Source organism: Melanotaenia boesemani, chromosome 13 (assembly GCF_017639745.1).
Source record: "Melanotaenia boesemani isolate fMelBoe1 chromosome 13, fMelBoe1.pri, whole genome shotgun sequence".
NCBI lineage: Eukaryota > Metazoa > Chordata > Actinopteri > Atheriniformes > Melanotaeniidae > Melanotaenia > Melanotaenia boesemani.
Genome location: NC_055694.1, coordinates 4,580,264 through 4,601,478, shown reverse-complemented (window position 1 = coordinate 4,601,478; position 21,215 = coordinate 4,580,264). Strand labels below are relative to the sequence as shown.

The 21,215-nt window shown below is 40.1% G+C and overlaps 3 protein-coding genes across 4 annotated transcripts; all 3 read right to left on the bottom strand.

The window, feature by feature from the left end:
- Window positions 1-1,523: 1,523 nt before the first annotated feature.
- Window positions 1,524-4,709, bottom strand: pfdn4 (prefoldin subunit 4). 2 transcript variants are annotated; one of them, XM_042004565.1, is made up of 4 exons: window positions 4,602-4,709; window positions 4,103-4,210; window positions 3,262-3,402; window positions 1,524-1,839 (listed from the first exon to the last, which is right to left on the bottom strand). In XM_042004565.1, exons 1-4 carry the CDS (start codon window positions 4,629-4,631, stop codon window positions 1,708-1,710), a joined length of 411 nt encoding a protein of 136 aa, XP_041860499.1. In that variant the 5' UTR covers window positions 4,632-4,709; the 3' UTR covers window positions 1,524-1,707. The 2 variants fall into 2 exon arrangements, with proteins under 2 accessions (XP_041860499.1, XP_041860500.1); XM_042004566.1 differs by lacking the exon at window positions 4,602-4,709 and adding an exon at window positions 4,367-4,480.
- Window positions 4,710-6,196: 1,487 nt separating this feature from the next.
- Window positions 6,197-10,756, bottom strand: LOC121651774 (UDP-glucuronosyltransferase 2C1-like). Its single transcript, XM_042004188.1, has 6 exons — window positions 10,721-10,756; window positions 10,549-10,616; window positions 9,078-9,170; window positions 7,789-7,999; window positions 6,541-7,747; window positions 6,197-6,201 (listed from the first exon to the last, which is right to left on the bottom strand). Exons 1-6 carry the CDS (start codon window positions 10,754-10,756, stop codon window positions 6,197-6,199), a joined length of 1,620 nt encoding a protein of 539 aa, XP_041860122.1.
- Window positions 10,757-13,964: 3,208 nt separating this feature from the next.
- Window positions 13,965-20,933, bottom strand: LOC121652033 (UDP-glucuronosyltransferase 2A2-like). The gene is made up of 2 exons (XM_042004564.1): window positions 20,878-20,933; window positions 13,965-16,965 (listed from the first exon to the last, which is right to left on the bottom strand). The coding sequence occupies exon 2, from the start codon at window positions 16,961-16,963 to the stop codon at window positions 15,365-15,367; it is 1,599 nt and encodes a 532-aa protein (XP_041860498.1). The 5' UTR covers window positions 16,964-16,965; window positions 20,878-20,933; the 3' UTR covers window positions 13,965-15,364.
- Window positions 20,934-21,215: the final 282 nt, after the last annotated feature.

The following is a 21,215-nucleotide window of genomic DNA, read 5'->3' as shown; positions in this document are numbered from 1 at the left end:
TCTGGACCAACATGTCTTGTTGATGTCAGAGGAGAATGGGCAGACTGGTTGGAGGTGATAGTGTACTGTGGTGGCACTGACGCTTGATGGCTAATGTGATCCACCTGTGGAGGGAGTGATTGGATGCAACCAGGTGTAATGAGAGGGGATAAATGGGAGTAAGGGAAGAAGGAAGGGCTGGAAGCAGGTGCAGCGAATGGACCAGAGGAGCGTGTTGATCGTAAACTGGAGCTGGAGAAGTGCACCGAGGCGGGTGTGTCCTTGCTGATCCGCCGGCCTGGACGTCTTATATCAGAAATTGACTTTAATTCTAAATAAACTTCTGTGTTAATGGCTTGTGGTGGGTACTCCTTTGCCTCTGAAACCGGACCAGACCGGATACACAAAAGTGGTGGCAGCAAAAACATCTGAGATCGGAAAAATTATTACAGTAGAAAGACAACAGGAAGTCTAATCAGCACTGCTTCCAACCAAGGTCTGCAGAACAGCCTCTCTGAACACACAACACGTCCAGGCTTGAAGCAGATGGACTACAGCAGCAGAAGACCACACTGGGTGCCTCCTGTCTGCTAAGAACAGGAAACTGAGGCTACAATTCACACACACTCACCAACAGTGGACAATAGAAGATGGAGAAACGTTGCTGGTCTGACGAGTCTCCATTTCAGCTCCACATTCAGATGCTAGGCTCAGAATATGTTGGAAACATCATGAAAACATGGATCCATCCTGCCTTGGTTCAGACAAGTGGTGTTGGTGTTATAATGGGAAGAATATTTTCTTGGCCCACTTTGGGGCCTGGTCTGGTTTAACCACCAGTCTATTGTTGCTGACCATGTCCATCCCTTTATGACCACAGTGGAGCATCTTCTGATGCTACTTCCAGCAGGATAATGCACCATGTCACAAAGCTCAGATCATCTCCACCTGCTTTCTAGAACATAATGAGTTCACTGGACTCCAACGGCCTCCACAGCCACCAGATCTCAGTCCAGTAGAGCAGCTTTGGGATGTGGTGGAACGGGAGATTCTCATGGATGCAGCTGAAAAACCTGCAGCATCTGTGTGATGCTGTCATGTCAACATGGAGCAAAACCTTTGAGGAAGGTTTCCAACACCTTGTTGAATCAATCGCACCAAGAATTAAGACAGTTCTGGGGTTCCAACCTGGAGCAAGTAGACCTGATAACATGGCCTGTTTATACTGTATAAGCATTGCTCTAATTAAGCTGTTCATATGTTAAAAAGTTATGGTTCAGTCTGTGACTCAAGATTTAATCATTCACTAGCTATAAACATCCCAACTAGGTGTCTAATTTGATTTCAGTGCTTTGTTACATTAATGTTGTGGAAAAACTGCTCCTGTTTTGTTCCACCTTCATGACAGTAAAGTTTACATCCTGCTTTGTGATGCAGTTTAATATGCAAACTGTTTAAACATTACACATGCATGTTCCTCCTTCTGTTTTTACTTTAGTTTAACAGTAAAAAAACATTAAATAAGGGGTCACTTACAACAAATGAAATTTGCATTTATTCTTTACTACTACTGTCCTTGTGATTTTGCTTCTCAACATTAAACTGCAGATTTATAAAAAACCCGTGAACAAAAAGCAGAAGGTGTTTTGTTGGCATCGATGTGGATCTGGAACGAGAGCTGCATGTATAAGTTCGTGTCGGGGCAGCTGTCAGGATCCATTTCGCTGCTCAGCTTTCATCTGCCTCCAGGTTAATGTTGTTACCAAACTTGGCATAAAGCTGGACCTTAAGATCACCCAACAGTTGCTGTATCGCTGACACTCGCTCCTCAAGGCCTTTGACCTCCTGCTCCAGCGTTTCCTGGTGACAGAAAACACACAATCCAATCAAATCAAGCAACACAATTGTTACACTGAACACAATCAGCAATTTTAAGAAATCAGTTTCATTCTGCAGGACGAGGTAATTCTACAAAACTACAGGCTTGAATGTCTCTAAATAATCATCAGCGGATGTGATGAGTCCTTATATAACAGAGGAGAAAGTCCAGACCTCTTCATGTATCCTCCAGTATGTGAAAACTGATCATTACTGTAGTAAGTTTCTCTTGATCAGTGCCTGAAGTCCACGATACAACAGCTATGCTGTAGCTGACACTGTTAAGCTTTTCTCCAGATGCATGAAAACATCTCAGGCACTCCCATGTGGACGTTGTCAACTGGCTTAATGATGCCCTCTGACAAAAAAGCACCACATAAACTATCAATTCCTACAACTTACGATGCATTTGGAAAAATAAAGAACATGCCAGTATCTGATGGTGCAATCTTGACTGACAACATAATGCAGCATTTTGCCCAAGAAAGTCACCCTGTTGAAAAGCCTACATTTAAAAATATATTAGAAGTTTAGTAAGTATGAATTTCTAGAAAAATTAAACACCTTAAACTTTTCCTCATGTTTTGAGCCATCTTGCCTAGAAAAGGTTGTTAAAAAGGCGAGTTTCCGTTAATGCATCCGGATCAGGATTTGACAATTACTGACATAAAAGTGAGCACAGATCATCTAATATGCCTGTAGAAGCTCAACCTTTTTAATCCCAGTCAGCATCCAGACATTATTGTTCCAGGACAGTCTCAGTTGTCACACTATGACGCTAAAATTATGTGAATGCATCAATAGATAAAGCAGCATAAAGGCCAACCAAAACAAGAAAACATAATTTATTACTAACACAACATTGTAAAAAAACAACCAAGCCTTTTCTCATCTGCATTTCATTCTCTCAAGTCTTTATTTCAGAAGAAAAAATTTTAGTACTGGGAAAAAAACCACTTACATTTTTCCCTATTCAGTTATTTATGCCAATCCTTCTATTGGTTCACCTACTATCCTCACCTAATCAACTTCAACTTGCACTGTTTTTGGAGCCACCATGAATGTCTTGTCAGACAAACACAGAACTCTTTTCTAAGATTTGTATCTTTGGCTGTTCTTTATTGGACATTACCACCAATTTAAGCTACCAAATTAGTGGAAAGTTTGACAGGAAGTGGAATTATAATAAAAAGTTAATATATACAATAGTATTTACATATGTTCATTTAAATGGTTAAAATTCTTCAGGAATTATATTAAAATTTGCTTAGTTTTGCTATACTCTGTTGTGTTTTTTACACTCAACTACAGTCTTAATTTAATAACTTCATGACTGAAGGCTGATCCTTTAAAAGATGATTAAAAGTGAAGAGTAAGCAATAGTATAAACTGCAGCATACGTACCTTAGCAGCCTCTAGCATCTCTTGTGTTTCCTCCTGGGAGTGGCTGATGAAGACACCACCAATTTGATAAGGGATCAATAGAGAGTCATCATCTAACATCATTAGGTCATCGCTGGCGTCCTGTAGGTTCTGCAGTGTTTTCTACACGGAGACATTAGCAGATTGTTTCAGATCATCAATGAGGGCTGTAACATTAGAAGCAGCTGGGTGGCCTTTTTGGTTTCATTTAACTGAGACAGAGCTGAATTAGATGGGTTTAAGTGTTTGTTATTTCAGAGGCAACAGCTTGGGGCTGTGGTGAACCCCACTATGTTAGAATAAATGTTCCTGGAATACTAAAACTCATAAGTTGTTCATATAACATTTAATTTATCTTTAATTTTATCACTTTCATTTACAACATATAATGAAGTCTGCTGAAGACTTTGTGTGAACATTTCAATCTATCAATAGTAAAGACTGGATGGATGGATGGATCCTTTCCTTACAAAAACAACCTATGCCATAGTGATTATCATTTATACGGTGTGTATAAATATGTATGTGTGAATCTGTGTTTCTACGGAACCAGCTGACCATAAACACAGATTGGCTAAGTTATATAAATGAGAAACGGGTATATAAAGTACTGATTAATATGAACATGCTTGACACATTTATAGCCAAATTAGCATACGTTAGTCTGTTATATCATTTATTGACCTCAAGCATTGAATCACACCTTATTTACAGTTAATTTACAATAAAAATGATCGTTAGAAGTAACATGATGGTAAAAAAAAAAAAAATGCAGCGGTAATTTCAGCGCCTACTTGACCAACTTAAAGCTTTTACTGCTTACCTTCTTTGAGTCTATTTCATTCTTCAACTCTGTCATCCGACTTGTATTCCTGGCGAATTTATTGATCTTTTGCTGGTCTTCAAAAGTGACAACAACGTCTTCTACTGCCTGAAAACAACTTCACGTTAGCAAGCACAAAGTCTGCACAATGAGACCAATATTAGCTAGCAAGCATTACAAAATATTTTCAGCTATGATCTCTTCGCCCCACAGCTCTTCTCTGGTTAATAACGCCATTGTTGGACTAATTAAATGAACTGTTACCGTAGAGAAAATATGCTTTGCCATAACCCATTAGCTAGCTGGCTAACCCTTAGCTGCTACATGAGCTGCACGAGGATGTGACTATGGTTTAAAATATCACTGGTAAGAGAAATTGTGACTTCTACCCTCCACACTTGCTTCTGCTTATCTTATTAATATCACTGACTAAGCCAAGGGAGGCTTGCCTCTGGAAGACAACCGAAATAAAAAAAGAAAAGAAAAAAATATTACTCACTACAGGTCCCTTCATGGTGGCAGCGGCCATCTTGACTTCTTCGACGGTTGACAGAAAACGGTACTCAACGAAGAAATGTGGCAACACTGCCACCTAGCAGGACGACAGTAGAAAGGACAAACCTCAACAAAACCAAACGCCCTGACTGGTTAAAGTTGATAGGACAAGAGAGGTAATAAGCCATATGACTTTAAACCAGGGAAAACTGTCAAGAAAAAAAAAGTGAAGCACAAATTAATGACAACAACAATATTTATACATGGATAGGAAAAAGCAAAGAGAGAAAACTGGAGGGAAGTGCATCATGGGACATACCCCAGCAGACTAAACAGCAGTAGAATTAAAGAGATGGCTAAGGATCACCCAAGACAGACCTAAACTTATTGAAAAGGGAAGTTTTAAGCCTAAACTTTAAGGTAAAGAGGATGTCTTCTCACATTTGTGTGTGAAAGTCACAGCTTCACACTAACTGCTAACTATAAAAACCATAACAGGTTTTAATTAGCCGTCAGTTTACTGTCACATGAGGAGGTTTGATATCAATGTGTTTAGTATTTTGAAAGTAGTGTTTTGAAAGTATATTAGAAGTCAACACCATTCCTTCAACACAATTTCTTATATTTCCCTTCTCTTCACAAAGTGCTTTTCAAATTATGTCTAGAGCAGTGGTTGTTCATCAGTTATAGTGGATTGATCATGACAGCAGCTCCTCTGCCTTGATGTGTTTAAATTTTCAAGGACCTTTCCCAGAGGTTTTGTGGATCTCTTTTCCAGAGGTTTTCTGGACCTTTTGGGCCAGTGTCCTGCAGTTTTAGATGTTTCCCTGCTGCAACAAACCTCGCTCAACTTGACAGGTCATTTTAAAGGCTGGATGTGACAACAAGCTGTTAGAGAACATTTTTATTCAGGTGTGTTGCAACAGAGAAACATATAAAACCTGCAGGACACTGGCTCATAAGATCCAGACTTGATAACCCCTGTTACAAGGTACTAGAAGTGGTTGAACTTCTATCTTAGAGCTGGAATGGGCAAAAACACTACAGCCTAATGTTTTTTATTGTTTGTTATTAATTATTAAACTTACCAACCTTTTTTTTTTGCATCTATAATAATCAGGGTGATAAAATGGCCCAGGGGGAGGGAGTAAAAACAATAAAACAGCTACAGACATGTTGGTCAAAGGGGGAGGTTGATGCAACTTCTGCATTAATCATTAAAACTGGATTAAACATTCTCAAATGCCATTTTTGTTAAAGTATTTCTAAGGTCACAGATGCACATTGTCTTACAAGAATCATATAATTTTGTCCCCTCTGGGCGGGGTACAAGAACAGCCACAGACCAGGGAAAGGGTGGCACATTTACAATAAGTAAGCAGTTGTTTACACAGGAAGATCCTGTGCTTTGAGCCAAATCACATGTTTTATTAGTGTTTCTTCAGCATTTTCATCACATTTGGTGGTTTTGTTATTATTATTAATAATAATAATAATAATAATACATTTACACTAGGACAGACAATATCAAACACGTTTCATATTGTTGCAAGCCCAAGACTAGGAAAAGACTGATATGAAAAGGCACTGATTACCACCTTAAACTGAAAGATCGAGATGATTGGAGTGCATTATGACTCAAGTGAGGCTCCTAAAATTTCCTAATGACTTTCAGTTTTTAGTCTGGTGATGTGAACATTGTTTGGTGTAAACCAATCAGACATCAGTATCACAGAGAAAAAGAAATCTTGATTTGGACATCCCTATACTTTAATTAATTCCCTGTTGCTGAGATTCTGAGTTTCATAAATATTTACACACTTTACATTGCCAGTCATCTTTTCATCATGTTATTAACTATTCCAGCTTGGACTTCTTTGTCCTTATCAAAGATTTAATGAGGCATCTACAGAAAACACAAATTAATGCAATGATTAACAAACCACATGCTACAAAGACTGCCATCACATCTAGACAATAGTAGGCGTACCAGGGCAGCTTAAATGACTCGGTGCGAAGATGCGCTGCACCCTTGTGCCTCATGACGTACTCTATCCAGAAAACAGCATTGTCAATGGGTTTTATTGGTTTGTCATGATGAAGCTGTGACAGTTTGACCATATTCTGTTTGTAGGGCTTTTCTGGGTCAACAATGTTCTTTAGAGATCTTGTCAGAGACTCAACATCCATTGTTGTCACTTCAACTATTTCAGCAACACCACTGGCCTTTATACGCACTATGTTGTCATACTGGTCAAAGATGAGAGGAATACCCAAAACCGGCACTGCATGGTAGATGGCCTCATAGAGGCCATTGGTGCCCCCATGTGTGACAAAGGCCCTGGTCTTAGGGTGGCCAAGGATATCATTTTGAGGCAGCCATTCAACCAGCATGGTGTTGTTTCCTAGAGTGGCTGGTCTTTTCCCAAGATGTCGCCACAGAACCTTCTGGGGGAGGTTAGCAAATGCTGAAGCAATGGTCTCCGATACTTCTGGGCCAAGGTCACTCAGCAGGGTTCCCAGGGTCATGACAATCACCCCATGTTCACCAGAGCTCTGCACAAAGTCTTCTAAATCTGATGGAAGAGGCTTGGAAGGCTTACCCTGGAAGCCTCCGATGTAGACGACATTGGGCATGGTGGGACGAGGAAACTCAAAAGTGAAGTCAAGCCGCATCAACCAGATATCAGCTTCTTGGATTAGAGACATGGTGCTGATGTTACCTCCAAAATAACGATCACACAAGGCCTGGTACGGAGGATTGGAGACATAGTGGTACAAGTAAACCAACATGCCTTGATAAATAATATTACTGGCCCTTTGAAAAAAGTCCATCTTGTCAGAGTAATAGGAGAACAAAACAGGGACGTAGGACAGTGGAGAAGGAGCGATGGCAAAATGCGCCTCTCCGGTGAATATCCAACGTGCGTTGAAAACCAAGGGAAGCTTGAGATAATGTGCCACAAGTACCCCAGCTGGAAAGGTTGGGTCTGTTAATACGAGGTCGTACCCAGTTTCCTTCAGCTCCCTAATCAGTGTCTTATTCTCAAAGATGGTGACAACCAGCTTTGCAACAGTCTGGTGGTTTTTCCTCATCATGTTGAAAAAGTTCCTGTAGAACTGAAAAAATGCCCACAAACAGCCTTGATTCTGACGGATTTCAATAGACCTCTTCAAGAAAGAAGTCATACTGTAAATGCTTGGCTTTCCATGTTTTGGGACTGTTCCTGCGGGACTGTGATGGAGGTATAATAAGGTGAAAATTCAGAAATGTACCAGCTGGTGGAAGAGCGAAGCACTGTGATTTGATGGCCCCGAGAATGTAGGGCCTCCAGAAGGATTTTCATGTTAAGCCAGTGACTCCCATCCACTGAGTAGATTAACACCTTTCCACCATCACCACTGGAAGGCAGAGACGCAGAAAACAGCAGGAAGAATGCCACAGTTGAATATGAACCCATCACTGTAAAGAAACAGAACACAATGAATAGTTTTGTCTCACACAGAGCAATTAGAAGTTTACTTCGCATATTGCACTTTTTATGAGCAAAGCTTTTACCACAATATACTGGCAATTTTCCACAACAGACACTCAGATCGGTGAAAAGACACGGCCGTTTACTGCGATCGCAGGAGTTCACAACACAGCCAGGAGACAAGTTCAACAGGCCAGCCGTCAATGTTAGAACTAGAGTCCAGTCTCAGGACACATCCTTATATAGCCCATCCCCCTTGGGAACGGTTGCCACTTCCACTGATGTAAGATTCCATAGTCTGGCTTCATGTTGACCAAACACAGCAGGAGGTAATAAAGTCCTTTGATGCGTTTTTACAACTGTATTCACTCCCAGGGGCACTAAAGATAACAGTGTCCTGTAAAAACAGTTCTGGTCACAATCTTTAATGACTAGCTGTGTCTTCACATCTCATCAGTACAGTCAATAGATGATTTTTCCATAAGCACTTAATTAAAAAATCTACAATCTGTAATGAAAGTGGCTGTAAGATGTGGGTGCACACTGTTCCATGGATAACTGTATTTGTTCAACACAAAACTGAATGTTTGAGTTCACTCTGTAATGGGCAACTAGCAATCTGGAAAGTTGTTTGATATCAGTAAGCTAAGTAAATATCATGCATTTGGGTGTATAGCAGAATTTCTGTTAATGCTGATGTTTTTTGAATAAACTTGCTGCTTGAACAGGGATTTCATATACGCTAATATGAATAATATATTAGATAATATATTAGAGTTAAAAAAGAAATAATAAGCAAAGTAAGTAAAGTAAGTAAGTAAAAAGTAAAGTGTTGGAGCCTCAACAGTGCACGACACTTTATATTTGTGTCCCACCACACTTGCTCAAAATACATGAGGACTCTTGTAGCAGCCTGTTTTTACGATGAGGCTTTCATCCTGAGGATTTGATTCAAACGTAACCTTTAAATATATGATTTGCGTGGATTGGTGAGCCATGCTTACCAGGTGTCCGGGGGGTTTAGGAGAGTGAGTTGAGATGAGTAGGCCTTGTTCTCTGGAGAGGCTGTACACAGTGCATGTGAGACCCTCTGGAATCTGAGAGACAAAGGTGTGTGACCCTGGAGATATAAGGATATACATGATGTTACATAATGTACATAATGTTACACTAATACTATTTAGCAAAGTAGTGTATTATTGTATATGGAATAGAGGAATGAAATTATCTCATTTCATTCTTAAATGATGGTCCAGTGTATTTGCTAAAGGAAATAAGATGGATAGATGCTGTAAAAGATGTATTGAGCTACTGTTCTGCCATTTAGACTTTTACCTGTTCTCAATTTCAACTTTAAATCTATAGATCAGCATTTTTTTAGACTGTTACTAAACTTTGACTCAGCTTTCCTTTGTTATATGATTAGGTAGATAAATTAGTCTGTCTTCCCCTGTAGAATATTTACAAGCAGCTTAACCTTACTATCTGTCAGCGTTTATGAGATTAATCCTACTCTCTTTCTGACCTCTCTGCTATAAAGGAAACAGAACCAGCACACACACAAAAAAGTGAAAGAGCAAGTTCTTTATTTGTAAACCTAGAGGTCTTGTAAAAGACATGATCAACAAAAACTGTGCCTTTAGGTGCTAGAAACAACGTGACCAGGCTTCTGGTGAAGCCACTGTGGATATCCAGAAATAAGGAGGAATAAGCCTATCTGGACACAGACTATTTGCTCCTGGTCAGAATCAGATATACTTTATTAAACCCAGAGGAAAATGGCTGAAATCTGTGCTTGCTGTAATGCCTGATGATGTGCTCTACCACCTAGTTATGTATCCATGCATGTTCTGTTTGTTTGTAGTGGGTTCTTTATGGAGGAACTCTCTGTGCTTTGTTTATCTAACTTCTGACTACCTTTTACTCTTTGTCAATTAAAATCAGTCAATTTATTTTCTGGAATGATTAACTAACGTGATGCACCAGTTAACCAAGTCAAAGCAAAGTGTAGTTTTGCAGTAGTATTTGAAACATCCACACCCATCTGATAAATGAAAAGTCATTATTAGGTCAGATGCAACAGACATGATGCTGCAAAATCACTTGATTTTGAGCATCAGTGTAAGAGCTATACTTTAACATGAGAAAATGAGAGGGAAGAAATAAAGTTTTAATAACAAGTCCTAGTTTTAAGATGTCTGTATACATAGTTGTTATTATTATTATTTTCTGAAATAGTTTTTTTTTAAGATGTGAAGTACTGATTGATAACATACTACAGCTTAGTTCAATTCAGCGTTGCAGGGAAACTAGAGCCTATCCCAGCAATGAGCCGGCGAGGGGAAGGGCACACCCTGGACAAGACACCAGTCTATCACAGGACCACTGGAATTAATATTTATAGTAATAGAAAACAGTCTCAAGTGGAGAAAATATCACTTCCCACATCAGTATATGTATGTGTTACAACCTCACCTGGCCAGGGCTGGTAGTCCTCCGCCAGCTCGCCTCAGATTCTCCACACCTGGTCCTGATCTGATCATCTGCATCAAGTGTAATCAGTCACACCTGTGCCCCGGTCCTTATAATCCCCAGTTCTGCCCTCAGTCCTCGTCGGACCTTAAACCTACCTACTTCATGGACTCACCCCTTCTCCGTTCCTGGTTCCTGTCCCTCCAACCATCTCCTTCTGTTCTGTCTGAGCAAGACCTTTACCTTGTGTTCAGTCTTGATAAAGTATCGTCCACCTGCAAATGTCTCTGTGGAGTCCATACATAACAGTATGTGGTCCAGATTTGTTTGTATGTGTGAGTGTATATATATATATATATATATATATATGTGTGTGTGTGTGTGTGTGAGCCTGAGGTTCACCAAAGTTGGACAATAGAAGATTGGGAAAAACAAACTGTTCTGATGAATCGATTTCAGCTGCGACGTATAGATGGTAGGGGTCAGAAGTTGAGTGCAAGTGTGTGACTCATTTGCAAACATGACCTGGCCAAGAGGCCCCAGTAGAGTGAAAGAACAAAATACAGAAGCACATAGATTAAATAACACATGAACATACCAAACATAACACATAATCATAAAAGAACCATAATAATCAACAAAGATAAAAAGTAAGAAAACAAGAGTAACAAGAAAATGAGTCACCTAGTATTCCCAGAGGAGAGAAGAAATGTCTTTCTAATGTCTTTGTATGTGTGTGTGTGTGTGTGTGTGTGTGTGTGTGTGTGTGTGTGTGTGTGTGTGTGTGTGTGTGTGTGTGTGAATGCATGTTAGTATGTATAAGAAAAGAATGTGTATGTATTTACATCTGCATGCAACTGGGATCTGGGAGGATTAACATGAGCAGGAATCCCCACTTTGAGCCCCTTAGTACCAACGTGTCCTGGTTTAACCAGCACAGTTTACCTGAGTATTGTTGCTGACCATGTCCATCCCTTTATGACCACAGTGGAGCATCTTCTGATGCTACTTCCAGCAGGATAATGCACCATGTCACAAAGCTCAGATCATCTCCAGCTGCTTTCTAGGTCATAACGATGGGTTCACTGGACTCCAACAGCCTCCACAGTCACCAGATCTCAGTCCAGTAGAGCAGCTTTGGGATGTGGTTGAATGGGAGATTCTCATCATGGATCTGCAGCAACACTGTGATGCTGTTATGTCTATATGGAGCTAAACCTCTGAGGAAGGTTTCCAACACCTTGTTCAATCTATCGCACCAGGAATTAAGGCAGTTTTGAGGATAAAAGGGGTCAAATTCTGTACTAATTCTGCCAGGTGGACCTGGCCAATTAATGTATGCTCCACCCAGAATTCTGACCTGATGGGTCAATCTGAACAGTGAAGGTTGGAACCAGTACTGCCTGACACAAGAGGATGGATCATTTTCTTTTGAACAGTCCAATCAAGTAGATGACAGCAATACACCTCCATACTGATTTCCTAACAACCAATAAACCTAGAGGAATAAGAAGAATGAATGAAGGGAGTGTGCTTTGAGAAAAGGACAGGAGAGTTTTGTAAAACTTGAGGTGCTCCTGTCTTTCTGTTAAGTCATGCCAGCCTTATGTCATGTAATGTTGCAGTTACCACAAGGAAAAGAACTGCAAATAAAGATAATGATAATAAATATAACAAAATAAAAAATATTGCTGTCTCTTATATTTGATTTTACTACTTGTTAGGGTAATGATTATCTGTCTATCTGTTACAGTGTCGCGGAGCCTCTCTGTTCAGGATGGAATGAAGGTTAAAAACATTTGTGTTGCAGCATGCAATTTTATATAGAATTTATTGTATTGCGTTTTGAGAAGTACCTTGAACAATTTACACAAGGAGACAAAGCAGTAATTACCATAAACCGTGTGTGGTCTTACAGCTGCTCAGACATACACACTTCCACAACTATGCTTTGAGTTCCCATCATTTTTATTTATATAGAAACCAAACTGGCTGAAACTCAATCACAGGTAACAACAAAATAATTAACATAAATGAAAAACAACTTTTACAAGAGAATTTCAACATACAATGTTATCATCATCTTGTGTGATAACAGTTCTAAAAACAGTTTTTCAAATAAGCAAAACCTTTTAAACATCAGTCTTATAGAGCCAAACTTAATTCATCATCAGTTAATTTATTTAAGCTTGAACTGCACAGATACCATCAAAGTGAATTTATAAAGAGGAGAATATTAACTACACAGAAAAATGAAGACAGTTGTCATAAATTACATTTAAAGCAAATTAAGCACCTTTTTCTAATACAGTTCACTGTGATGCTGAGTTGGTTTGACGCACAGCAGCCACAAACTACAACTTCTCAATCCTGAGAAGGCATGGCATCTCTTATCACTTTTATGCTGACGACAGTCAGATATATGTGCCCATTAAAAAGAAACAGTCTTTCTCTCTTGCCCCTCTTCTGGCATGTCTCAAAGACATAAAAGCCTGGTTGGCCCTAAACTATTTATTCCTGAATGAGGAAAAAACTGAAGTGATGGTGTTTGGTCCCAGTGGCTTTTGTGAACCCTGCACCATTTGGGTCCTTTGGCAGGTTTTTTAAAGCCAACAGTCTCAAACTTGGGTTTTAAGATGGACAGCAATTTTAAACTGGATAGTCAAATCAGCTATGTAATGAAGTCCAGCTTTTTCCACATCATGCAGCTTGCTAAGGTCAAACCTTTTCTTAAAAAACAACACTTTGAAACAGTTATCCATGCCTTCATTACATCTCGGCTGGATTATTGTAATGCTCTTTACTTTGGGGTTAGCCAGTCCTCCCTCGCACGTCTCCAGTTGGTGCAAAATGCAGCTGCACGCCTCCTTGCTGGAGTACGTAAGAGGGAGCACATAAACCCCATCCTGGCCTCCCTTCACTGGCTGCCAGTGCACTACCGAGTTCATTTTAAGATTCTTTTATTTGTTTTTAAATCTTTAAATGGTCTGGCGCCTCCTTACCTCTCGGAGCTACTCCACCCCTACGCTCCTGCTCGGTGCCTCAGGTCAGCTGACCTGCTGCTTCTGGACGTATCGAGGTCCAAACGGAAGCTCAGGGGGGATCGAGCTTTTTCAGTCGCTGGTCCAAAACTGTGGAATGAGCTCCCTCTCCACATTAGACAAGCTTCTTCATTGTCTATTTTTAAAACTCATCTTAAAACCCATTTTTATTCTTTGGCTTTCAGCCCAGTATGACACTGTTCCTGTTTTAGTGTGCCGTGGTTTGTTTTACTTATTGGTTTTATTTGTTTATAATTTGTTTATTCTTTTAAAATTGCTTATTGTTTTAAAACTGTTTTTAAAACAATGAACAATTATTTTATTATATTTTATGATATTATTTATTTCCTGGTTGATTTTTGTACTTTATGTGTTGCTTTGTCCATTTATGTAGAGCACTTTCTTTCAGCTGTGGTTGTTTTAAAGGGCTATATAAATAAAGTTGAGTTGAGTTGAGTTTATATCTCAGAACTTCGAATTTGTTGAGAGGGTTGCTTTCTGAAATGTTTCCTTTGGTCAGCAGACGTGTTTCCTGCTTCGTCCAGTTTCCGACCCATCAGTCTGAAGTAGATTATTCCAGAAGTCTTTCACTATGTGATGACCTATGCAGTTTGCTCTTAACTTGTCAGGACACTATGACCCAGTCAAGTTGGCATTTGCTGTAAATGTTTTCTACTTGTAAATTATTTGCCAGATAGTAGATTGTCTACTTTTATTTATTTTTTATTTTTTTTATATTTCTTCTTTAATCGTACCTTATGTAGTGCATTTACATCTAATTCTTGATATTTTAAGTAGTGAGTGATTGATTTCTTCAGTTTTGTGTTTTTAGTTAAACACAGTTTTGTTTTAGTGAAAATCAAATGTCTGGATGTTTAATAAAAATAAACATCACACAGCAGCAAGTTTTCATTAAACGGTGAACAACATATGATCAGCACAAACATACTTTCCAAATGGTTTCATGTAAGTGTTAGGCGTTGGACAGGTGGGTAATAGATGGAGGATTCAGGTCTTTGCTGCATAAATGGAAGAAACTGAGGAAGACTCAGGTGTTTGTTCTTAGTGTTTGACCCACATATCCTACAGCTGTCCACCCACTGAGACTGAAGGGAGAGTTAATGTTTCCAAAATGAAGTCTTCTAGATGGTTTTGTGCATCATACATTTAAAAAGTCCAGAAATTGAAAGTAGGCACTGGCATTATAATAAGAACATAAGAACTATTTATTTGGTCATTGGTGCCCTAAGTTGTCCTTTTACCTAAAATATAGCTCTGTGAATACCACCGAGTTTAGATTTTGGTTTAGGGATGGGAACAATGTTTTGGTTATAAGATGTTTAAAATATTTTTTTCTTGTTAACTATGTGTAAAGGTAAACTGCAAAGAAACAGGATTTGTGGCAATTCTTGGGATGTACTTCTGTAAAAGTCTTTCTTATTTATTCCAGTTGTTATGCCCAAATAGTTTGTTTTTATTTATTTTTTATCTTAAGAATGTTTACAGTCAGATAAACAAGTTAGTGTAAAAGTTACCAGAAAAGTAAAACATGACAATCATGAAATCATTTCAAGTTAAATCACTTAGCTGGATGTGAAAATCAACTTTTTCTAAATTCTTTTATTTTCCTTTATCGGTTTTGTTAAAAGATACATCAAAACATTGCCATGTTAATCCTATTTATTGGTCCCTAAAACTAAGATTCTCTTCCTCTGTAAATTTAGTTATTTGGCTTCTTTCCATTCTACAGAGCCAAAGCTACGTTACCATCATTTGATCTATTCCAGCTTGGACTTCTTTGTCCTTATCAAAGATTTAATGAGGCATCTACAGAACACACAAATTAATACAATGATTAACAAACCACATGCTACAAAGACTGCCATCACATCTAGACAATAGTAGGCGTACCAGGGCAGCTTAAATGACTCGGTGCGTAGATGCGCTGCACCCTTGTGCCTCATGACGTACTCTATCCAGAAAACAGCATTGTCAATGGGTTTTATTGGTTTGTCATGATGAAGCTGTGACAGTTTGATCATATTTTGCTTGTAGGGCTTTTCTGGGTCAACAATATTTTTTAGAGCTCTTGTCAGAGACTCAACATCCATTGTTGTCACTTCAACTATTTCAGCAACACCACGGGCCTTCATACGCACTATGTTGTCATATTGGTCAAAGATGAGAGGAATACCCAAAACCGGCACTGCATGGTAGATGGCCTCATAGAGGCCGTTGGTGCCCCCATGTGTGACAAAGGCCCTGGTCTTAGGGTGGCCAAGGATATCATTTTGAGGCAACCAATCAACCAGCATGGTGTTGTTTCCTAGAGTGGCTGGTCTTTTCCCAAGATGTCGCCACAGAACCTTCTGGGGGAGGTTAGCAAATGCTGAAGCAATGGTCTCCGATACTTCTGGGCCAAGGTCACTCAGCAGGGTTCCCAGGGTCATGACAATCACCCCATGTTCACCAGAGCTCTGCACAAAGTCTTCTAAATCTGATGGAAGAGGCTTGGAAGGCTTACCCTGGAAGCCTCCGATGTAGACAACATTGGGCATGGTGGGACGAGGAAACTCAAAAGTGAAGTCAACCCGCATCAGCCAGATATCAGTTTCTTGGATTAGAGACATGGTGCTGATGTTACCTCCAAAATAACGATCACACAAGGCCTGGTACGGAGGATTGGAGACATAGTGGTACATGTAAACCAACATGCCTTGATAAATTATGTTACTGGCCCTTTGAAAAAAGTCCATCTTGTCAGAGTAATAGGAGAACAAAGCAGGGACGTAGGACAGTGGAGAAGGAGCGATGGCAAAATGCGCCTCTCCGGTGAATAGCCAACGTACGTTGAAAACCAAGGGAAGCTTGAGATAATGTGCCACAAGTACCCCAGCTGGAAAAGCTGGATCTGTCAAAACGAGGTCATACCCAGTTTCCTTCAGCTCCCTAATCAGTGTCTTATTCTCAAAGATGGTGACAACCAGCTTTGCAACAGTCTGGTGGTTTTCTCCTATCAAATTGAAAAGGTGTCTATAAAACTCAAAAAACGCCCACATAGAGCCTCGCTTTTGTCTGATCTCCAAAGACCTTTTCAGGAAAGTATTCATAAACTCTTGGCTCTCTATGTTTTGGGACTGTTCCTGGGGAACTGTGATGGAGGTGTATAGGGGCGAAAATTCAGAGACGTACCAGCTGGTGGAGGAGCGAAGCACTGTGATTTGATGACCCTGAGAATGTAGGGCCTCCAGAAGGATTTTCATGTTAATCCAGTGACTCCCATCCACTGGATAGACTAACACCTTTCCACCATCACCACTGGAAGGCAGAGACGCAGAAAAAAGCAGGAAGAATGCCACAGTTGAATATGAACCCATCACTGTAAAGAAACAGAACACAATGAATAGTTTTAATCCATATAGATCTGTTAGTGAAATTACAAGAAATTGTACAATTTCATGAAATGTCCATGACATATCCATCTCTTTGACATATCATGAACAATTCTTTATAAATACACACATCAGAAAAACTTCACCTACTGTATCTTAAGAATAAATGGAGTTCCTACAAGATGCTGTGAGCTGTGTTGTTGTGGGGATTAACCCCTGGTATGGGGCTCCCTAAGGCAAAGTGATCTCAGGGGGGTCCCAGATGTCGAAATTAAAGACCTTGATGGACTTTTGAAAATCCAAAATGTCAGCGTTACTATGCCAGATTCCTCTCTGAGACAGGCTTGTCACAGAACGTTTTATGTCTTTGATACTGTTGATTATGCTCAATAGGCTGAAATACTGTGTTGGTGTATCAGGATTGGCTTTGGAATGGTTTTCCTCCTATATGAATGGACGATAGTTTTCTATAGCAGCTACAAAATTCAGGTCCTCTTCCACATCCCATATTAATGGTGTCCCACAGGGGTCTGTTCAAGAGACTTTTTGTAAATGATAAACTAAGGCTAAATATTGTTGAAACGACACTTTATTTTTCTGACAAAACATAAGGTTCATAATTTGTTTTCAGTAAACATTATGATATTGTTCATTGTACTTCTTTGGACTACAACAAAGGGGGGAATTTAAAGTTTACTGTTTGTATTAGTCCAGGTCCAGAGTCCAGACTCAGAAAGAGTTTCAACTCCCATCTCCAGCAGAGCTTTAACGGTGTCCCGGGTTAGGCGGGGGACATTGAGTCCGAATGGGCTGTGTTCCTTGCCTCTATTGTTGAGGCAGCTGTGGCCGTAAGGTCGTTGGTAACCCCCGAACTCATTGGTGGACACCAGCAGTAAGGGATGCCGTCAAGCTGAAGAGTCCTATCGGGCCTTTTTGGCCTGTGGGACTCCAGAGGCAGCTGATGGGTATCGGCAGGCTAAGTGGAATGCAGCTTCGGCGGTCGCTAAGGCAAAAACTCAGCATGGGAGGAGTTTGGAGAGGCCATGGAGAATGACTTCCGGATTGCTTCGAGGAGATTCTGGTCCACCATCCGGCGGCTCAGGAGAGGAAAGCAGTGCTCCAACAACACTGTGTACAGTGGGGATGGGGGGCTGCTGACCTCAACTCGGGACGTTGTGAGCCGGTGGAGGGAATACTTCGAAGACTTTCTCAATCCCACCAACTCGTCTTCCAATGAGGAAGCAGAGTCTGGGGACCCTGGTGCTGGCTCTCCCATCTCTGGGGCTGAGGTCGCTGAGGGTGTTAAAAAGCTCCTCAGTGACAGGGCCCCAAGGGTGGATATGGTCCATCCAGAGTTCTTTAAGGCTCTGGATGCTGTAGGACTGTCTTGGCTGACACACCTCTGCAGCATCGCATGGACATCTGGGACAGTTCCCCATGACTGGCAAACTAGGGTGGTGGCCCCCCTCTTCAAAAAGGGGGACCGGAGAGTGTGCTCCAACTACAGGGGGATCACACTCTTCAGCCTCTCTGGTAAGGTCTATTCATGGGTGCTGGAGAGGAGGACTCGTCGGATAGTTGAACCTCGGATTGAGGAAGAGCAGTGTAGTTTTTGTCCCAGTCGTCGACCAGTGGACCAGCTCCACACTCTCTTTCAGGTCTTGGAGGGGGCATGGGAGTTTGCGCAACCAGTTTACATGTGCTTTGTGGCAGTAAATCAGAACTGTTTCCGGTGAGGGTTAGACTCCGCCAAGTCTACAGTGATGCGGACTCTGCGTCAGTTTGTCATGGTGAAGAAGGAGCTGAGCCAAAAGGCAAAGCTCTCGATTTAACGGTCGATCTATGTTCCTACCCTCACCTATGGTCACAAGCTGTGGTTAGTGACCAAACAAATAAGATTGCGAATACAAGCAACTGAAATGAGTTTTCTCCGCAGGGGATAGGGTGAGAAGCTCATGATCCGGGAGGGGCTCTGAGTAGAGTCGCTGCTCCTCTGCATCGAGAGGAGCCAGATGAGGTAACTCGGGCATCTGGTCAGAATGTCTCCTGGTGAAGTGATGTCTACAGCCACGTTTCTAAAATAGAGAAATACCCCCATAGTTTTTCATCAGCCTCTCCCAAACTGGGTTTCCCAAGGTAATTACAGGGGGTCACCAGATCCTTGTAAAAAAAAAAAAAAAGTTTATATTTATTAAATGAATTTGAGATTTTAGTCAGGGTTGTTCAAATTAACTATTATTTTTAAGGTATTGATGCGTAAACAACTAAGTTATTATTCATGCCTTACAAAAAAGTTTTGGCTTTATCTTGGTGTAAGAAGCTGACTTTCAGCATATGAGTGCTTTGTCACAACTGTTAACATAATCCACCAAAAACCACTTTATCCTCCTCATTTATGAAGATTCTGACAGTTTTCAAGCCTTACACTTAGAGGATGGCCGCAGGATCCCCCATTTGATATGTTAAATAACTTTGTTTTCATTCCATGTGCAAGTTGCCCTGATCTGCCATAATGATCGAATGCATGGGGTCATGGCTCAAAAAGCTCGACCACTGCACTAAATCACTCACTTATTTTCCTGGAAGTATCTGTTACACATGAAAAAGCATGGTTTATCAAACACGAAATAAATATCCAGTGTTTTCTGTATATTGGGAGGTCTTGGAACACAGTGTTCAACACAAGTGTGAATCCAGAAGCTATAAATGTTTAAATTACTTAGGTTAATCATTCAAAAAGTCAAAATCTTTATGAACTAATTAATTTTCTGTACAACTTAATCCAATTCAGGGTCGTGGGCAAGCTGCAGCCTATCCCAGCAATTAACAGTCAAGAGGCAGGGTACATCCTGGACGGGTCGCCAGCCCATCACAGGGCCAAAATAGACAGACAGAGACAAACAACCACTCACCCTCACACTGTCTCCTAGGGAAAATTTAGAGTGATCAGTTAGCCTTACATGCATGTCTTTGGATGTTGGGAGGAAGTCAGAGTACCCGGAGAAAACCCACACATAAACGGGGAGAACACACAAACTCCACACAGAATGGTCACCCAGCCGAGGATCAAACCAGCGACCTTCTTCTTGCTGTGACGCTGTGGTGCTAACCACCATGCAACCCTTTATGAACTCATAGGATCAAAGTTTTACATCTTTTTCAAGCAGTTTTTATGGTTGTCACCAATACCTTCTGACATGTGATTATTCAGTACCACTCAGATACAAACTGATTACTGAACTTTTAAAAGTCATGTCTAAAGACTCCCAGGGCTTTGCTTTTGTCTTCAGATCTATTAAAACATAATATAAATATGTGATCAGTGTAGAAAAATACCTTCACTGCATGTGGTCCTCAATGTAAATGTATTGTGTTTAGATTTTTTTTTAAGAAATTAGTTAATATATATATATATATATATATATATATGTTTCTCAGCTTGCTGGAGATTCAGTTTATGTGTGCTTGCTGAAAGATACTTTTTGCTTTTTGTCCATACTCTCAGTCTAATTTTCCCTGAAATAATTACATAATACTAAGTACAATTTAACCAATTCAAAGTCTGTGCAGATATCAGTCTCAAGCATGTAGTTTTATCTGTTATAAGAAATATATTATGATAGCACAGTTCAATATTCAGTCATATACCTGTATTCCTTCCTTCTGAGAGTTGTTTCTGATTAGCAAGCTACCACATCCTAAACTCCAAATTAGGACAAAACCAGACATGCAATTACAACACAGGATTATATATAGTATGTGATTGCTTAAGAGGGTTTTGAGCAAACCGTCCATTAACTACAAAATGGAAGATAAAAGACAATATGGAGGGCTGCAAACTTTTTGGACTACATGAGTTAAAAAATTAATAACATTTGGTTAGCAAAATTGATTCTTACCTAAAGCAGCAGCTTCAATCTCTCAGACTTTCAATGCAAACGAAGGGGGATCCAATGTCCAAGCTTCTCATGTCACTGTCCTGTAGAGCTGCAGGTGAATGCACAAGTGAATGTATAACTTAATGATCCTCACTGAACTCTTCCAGTGGGCTGCCTCTGAACTCAAATATATTTGAGCTATATATATATATATATATATATATATACTGATGTTACATCACAATTTAACATGCTTGATTAAAAGATCCTTTTTTTTTTTTTTTTTTTTTTTTTTAATGAAAAGATCCTATAAAAAATAGTTTGGCATCTGAAATCAATACCATGAACTCTGGAAATGA

Bases quoted from the DNA above. Each gene is read 5' to 3' on its own strand.
- pfdn4 (XM_042004565.1), bottom strand. From the start codon at position 4,631: ATGGCCGCTGCCACCATGAAGGGACCTGTA. The intron at 3,403-4,102 runs GTAAGCAGTAAA...GTCTCCGTGTAG, and splicing joins ATGAAATAGACTCAAAGAAG to AAAACACTGCAGAACCTACA. The intron at 1,840-3,261 runs GTACGTATGCTG...TTCTGTCACCAG, and splicing joins AGATGCTAGAGGCTGCTAAG to GAAACGCTGGAGCAGGAGGT.
- LOC121651774 (XM_042004188.1), bottom strand. From the start codon at position 10,756: ATGGTTGGAGGGACAGGAACCAGGAACGGAGAAGGG. The intron at 9,171-10,548 runs GTGAGGTTGTAA...TTTGTCTCTCAG, and splicing joins GGACTACCAGCCCTGGCCAG to ATTCCAGAGGGTCTCACATG. The intron at 7,748-7,788 runs GTATGACTTCTT...GAAATCCGTCAG, and splicing joins TGGAAAGCCAAGCATTTACA to AATCAAGGCTGTTTGTGGGC.
- LOC121652033 (XM_042004564.1), bottom strand. From the start codon at position 16,963: ATGGGTTCATATTCAACTGTGGCATTCTTCCTGCTTTTTTCTGCGTCT.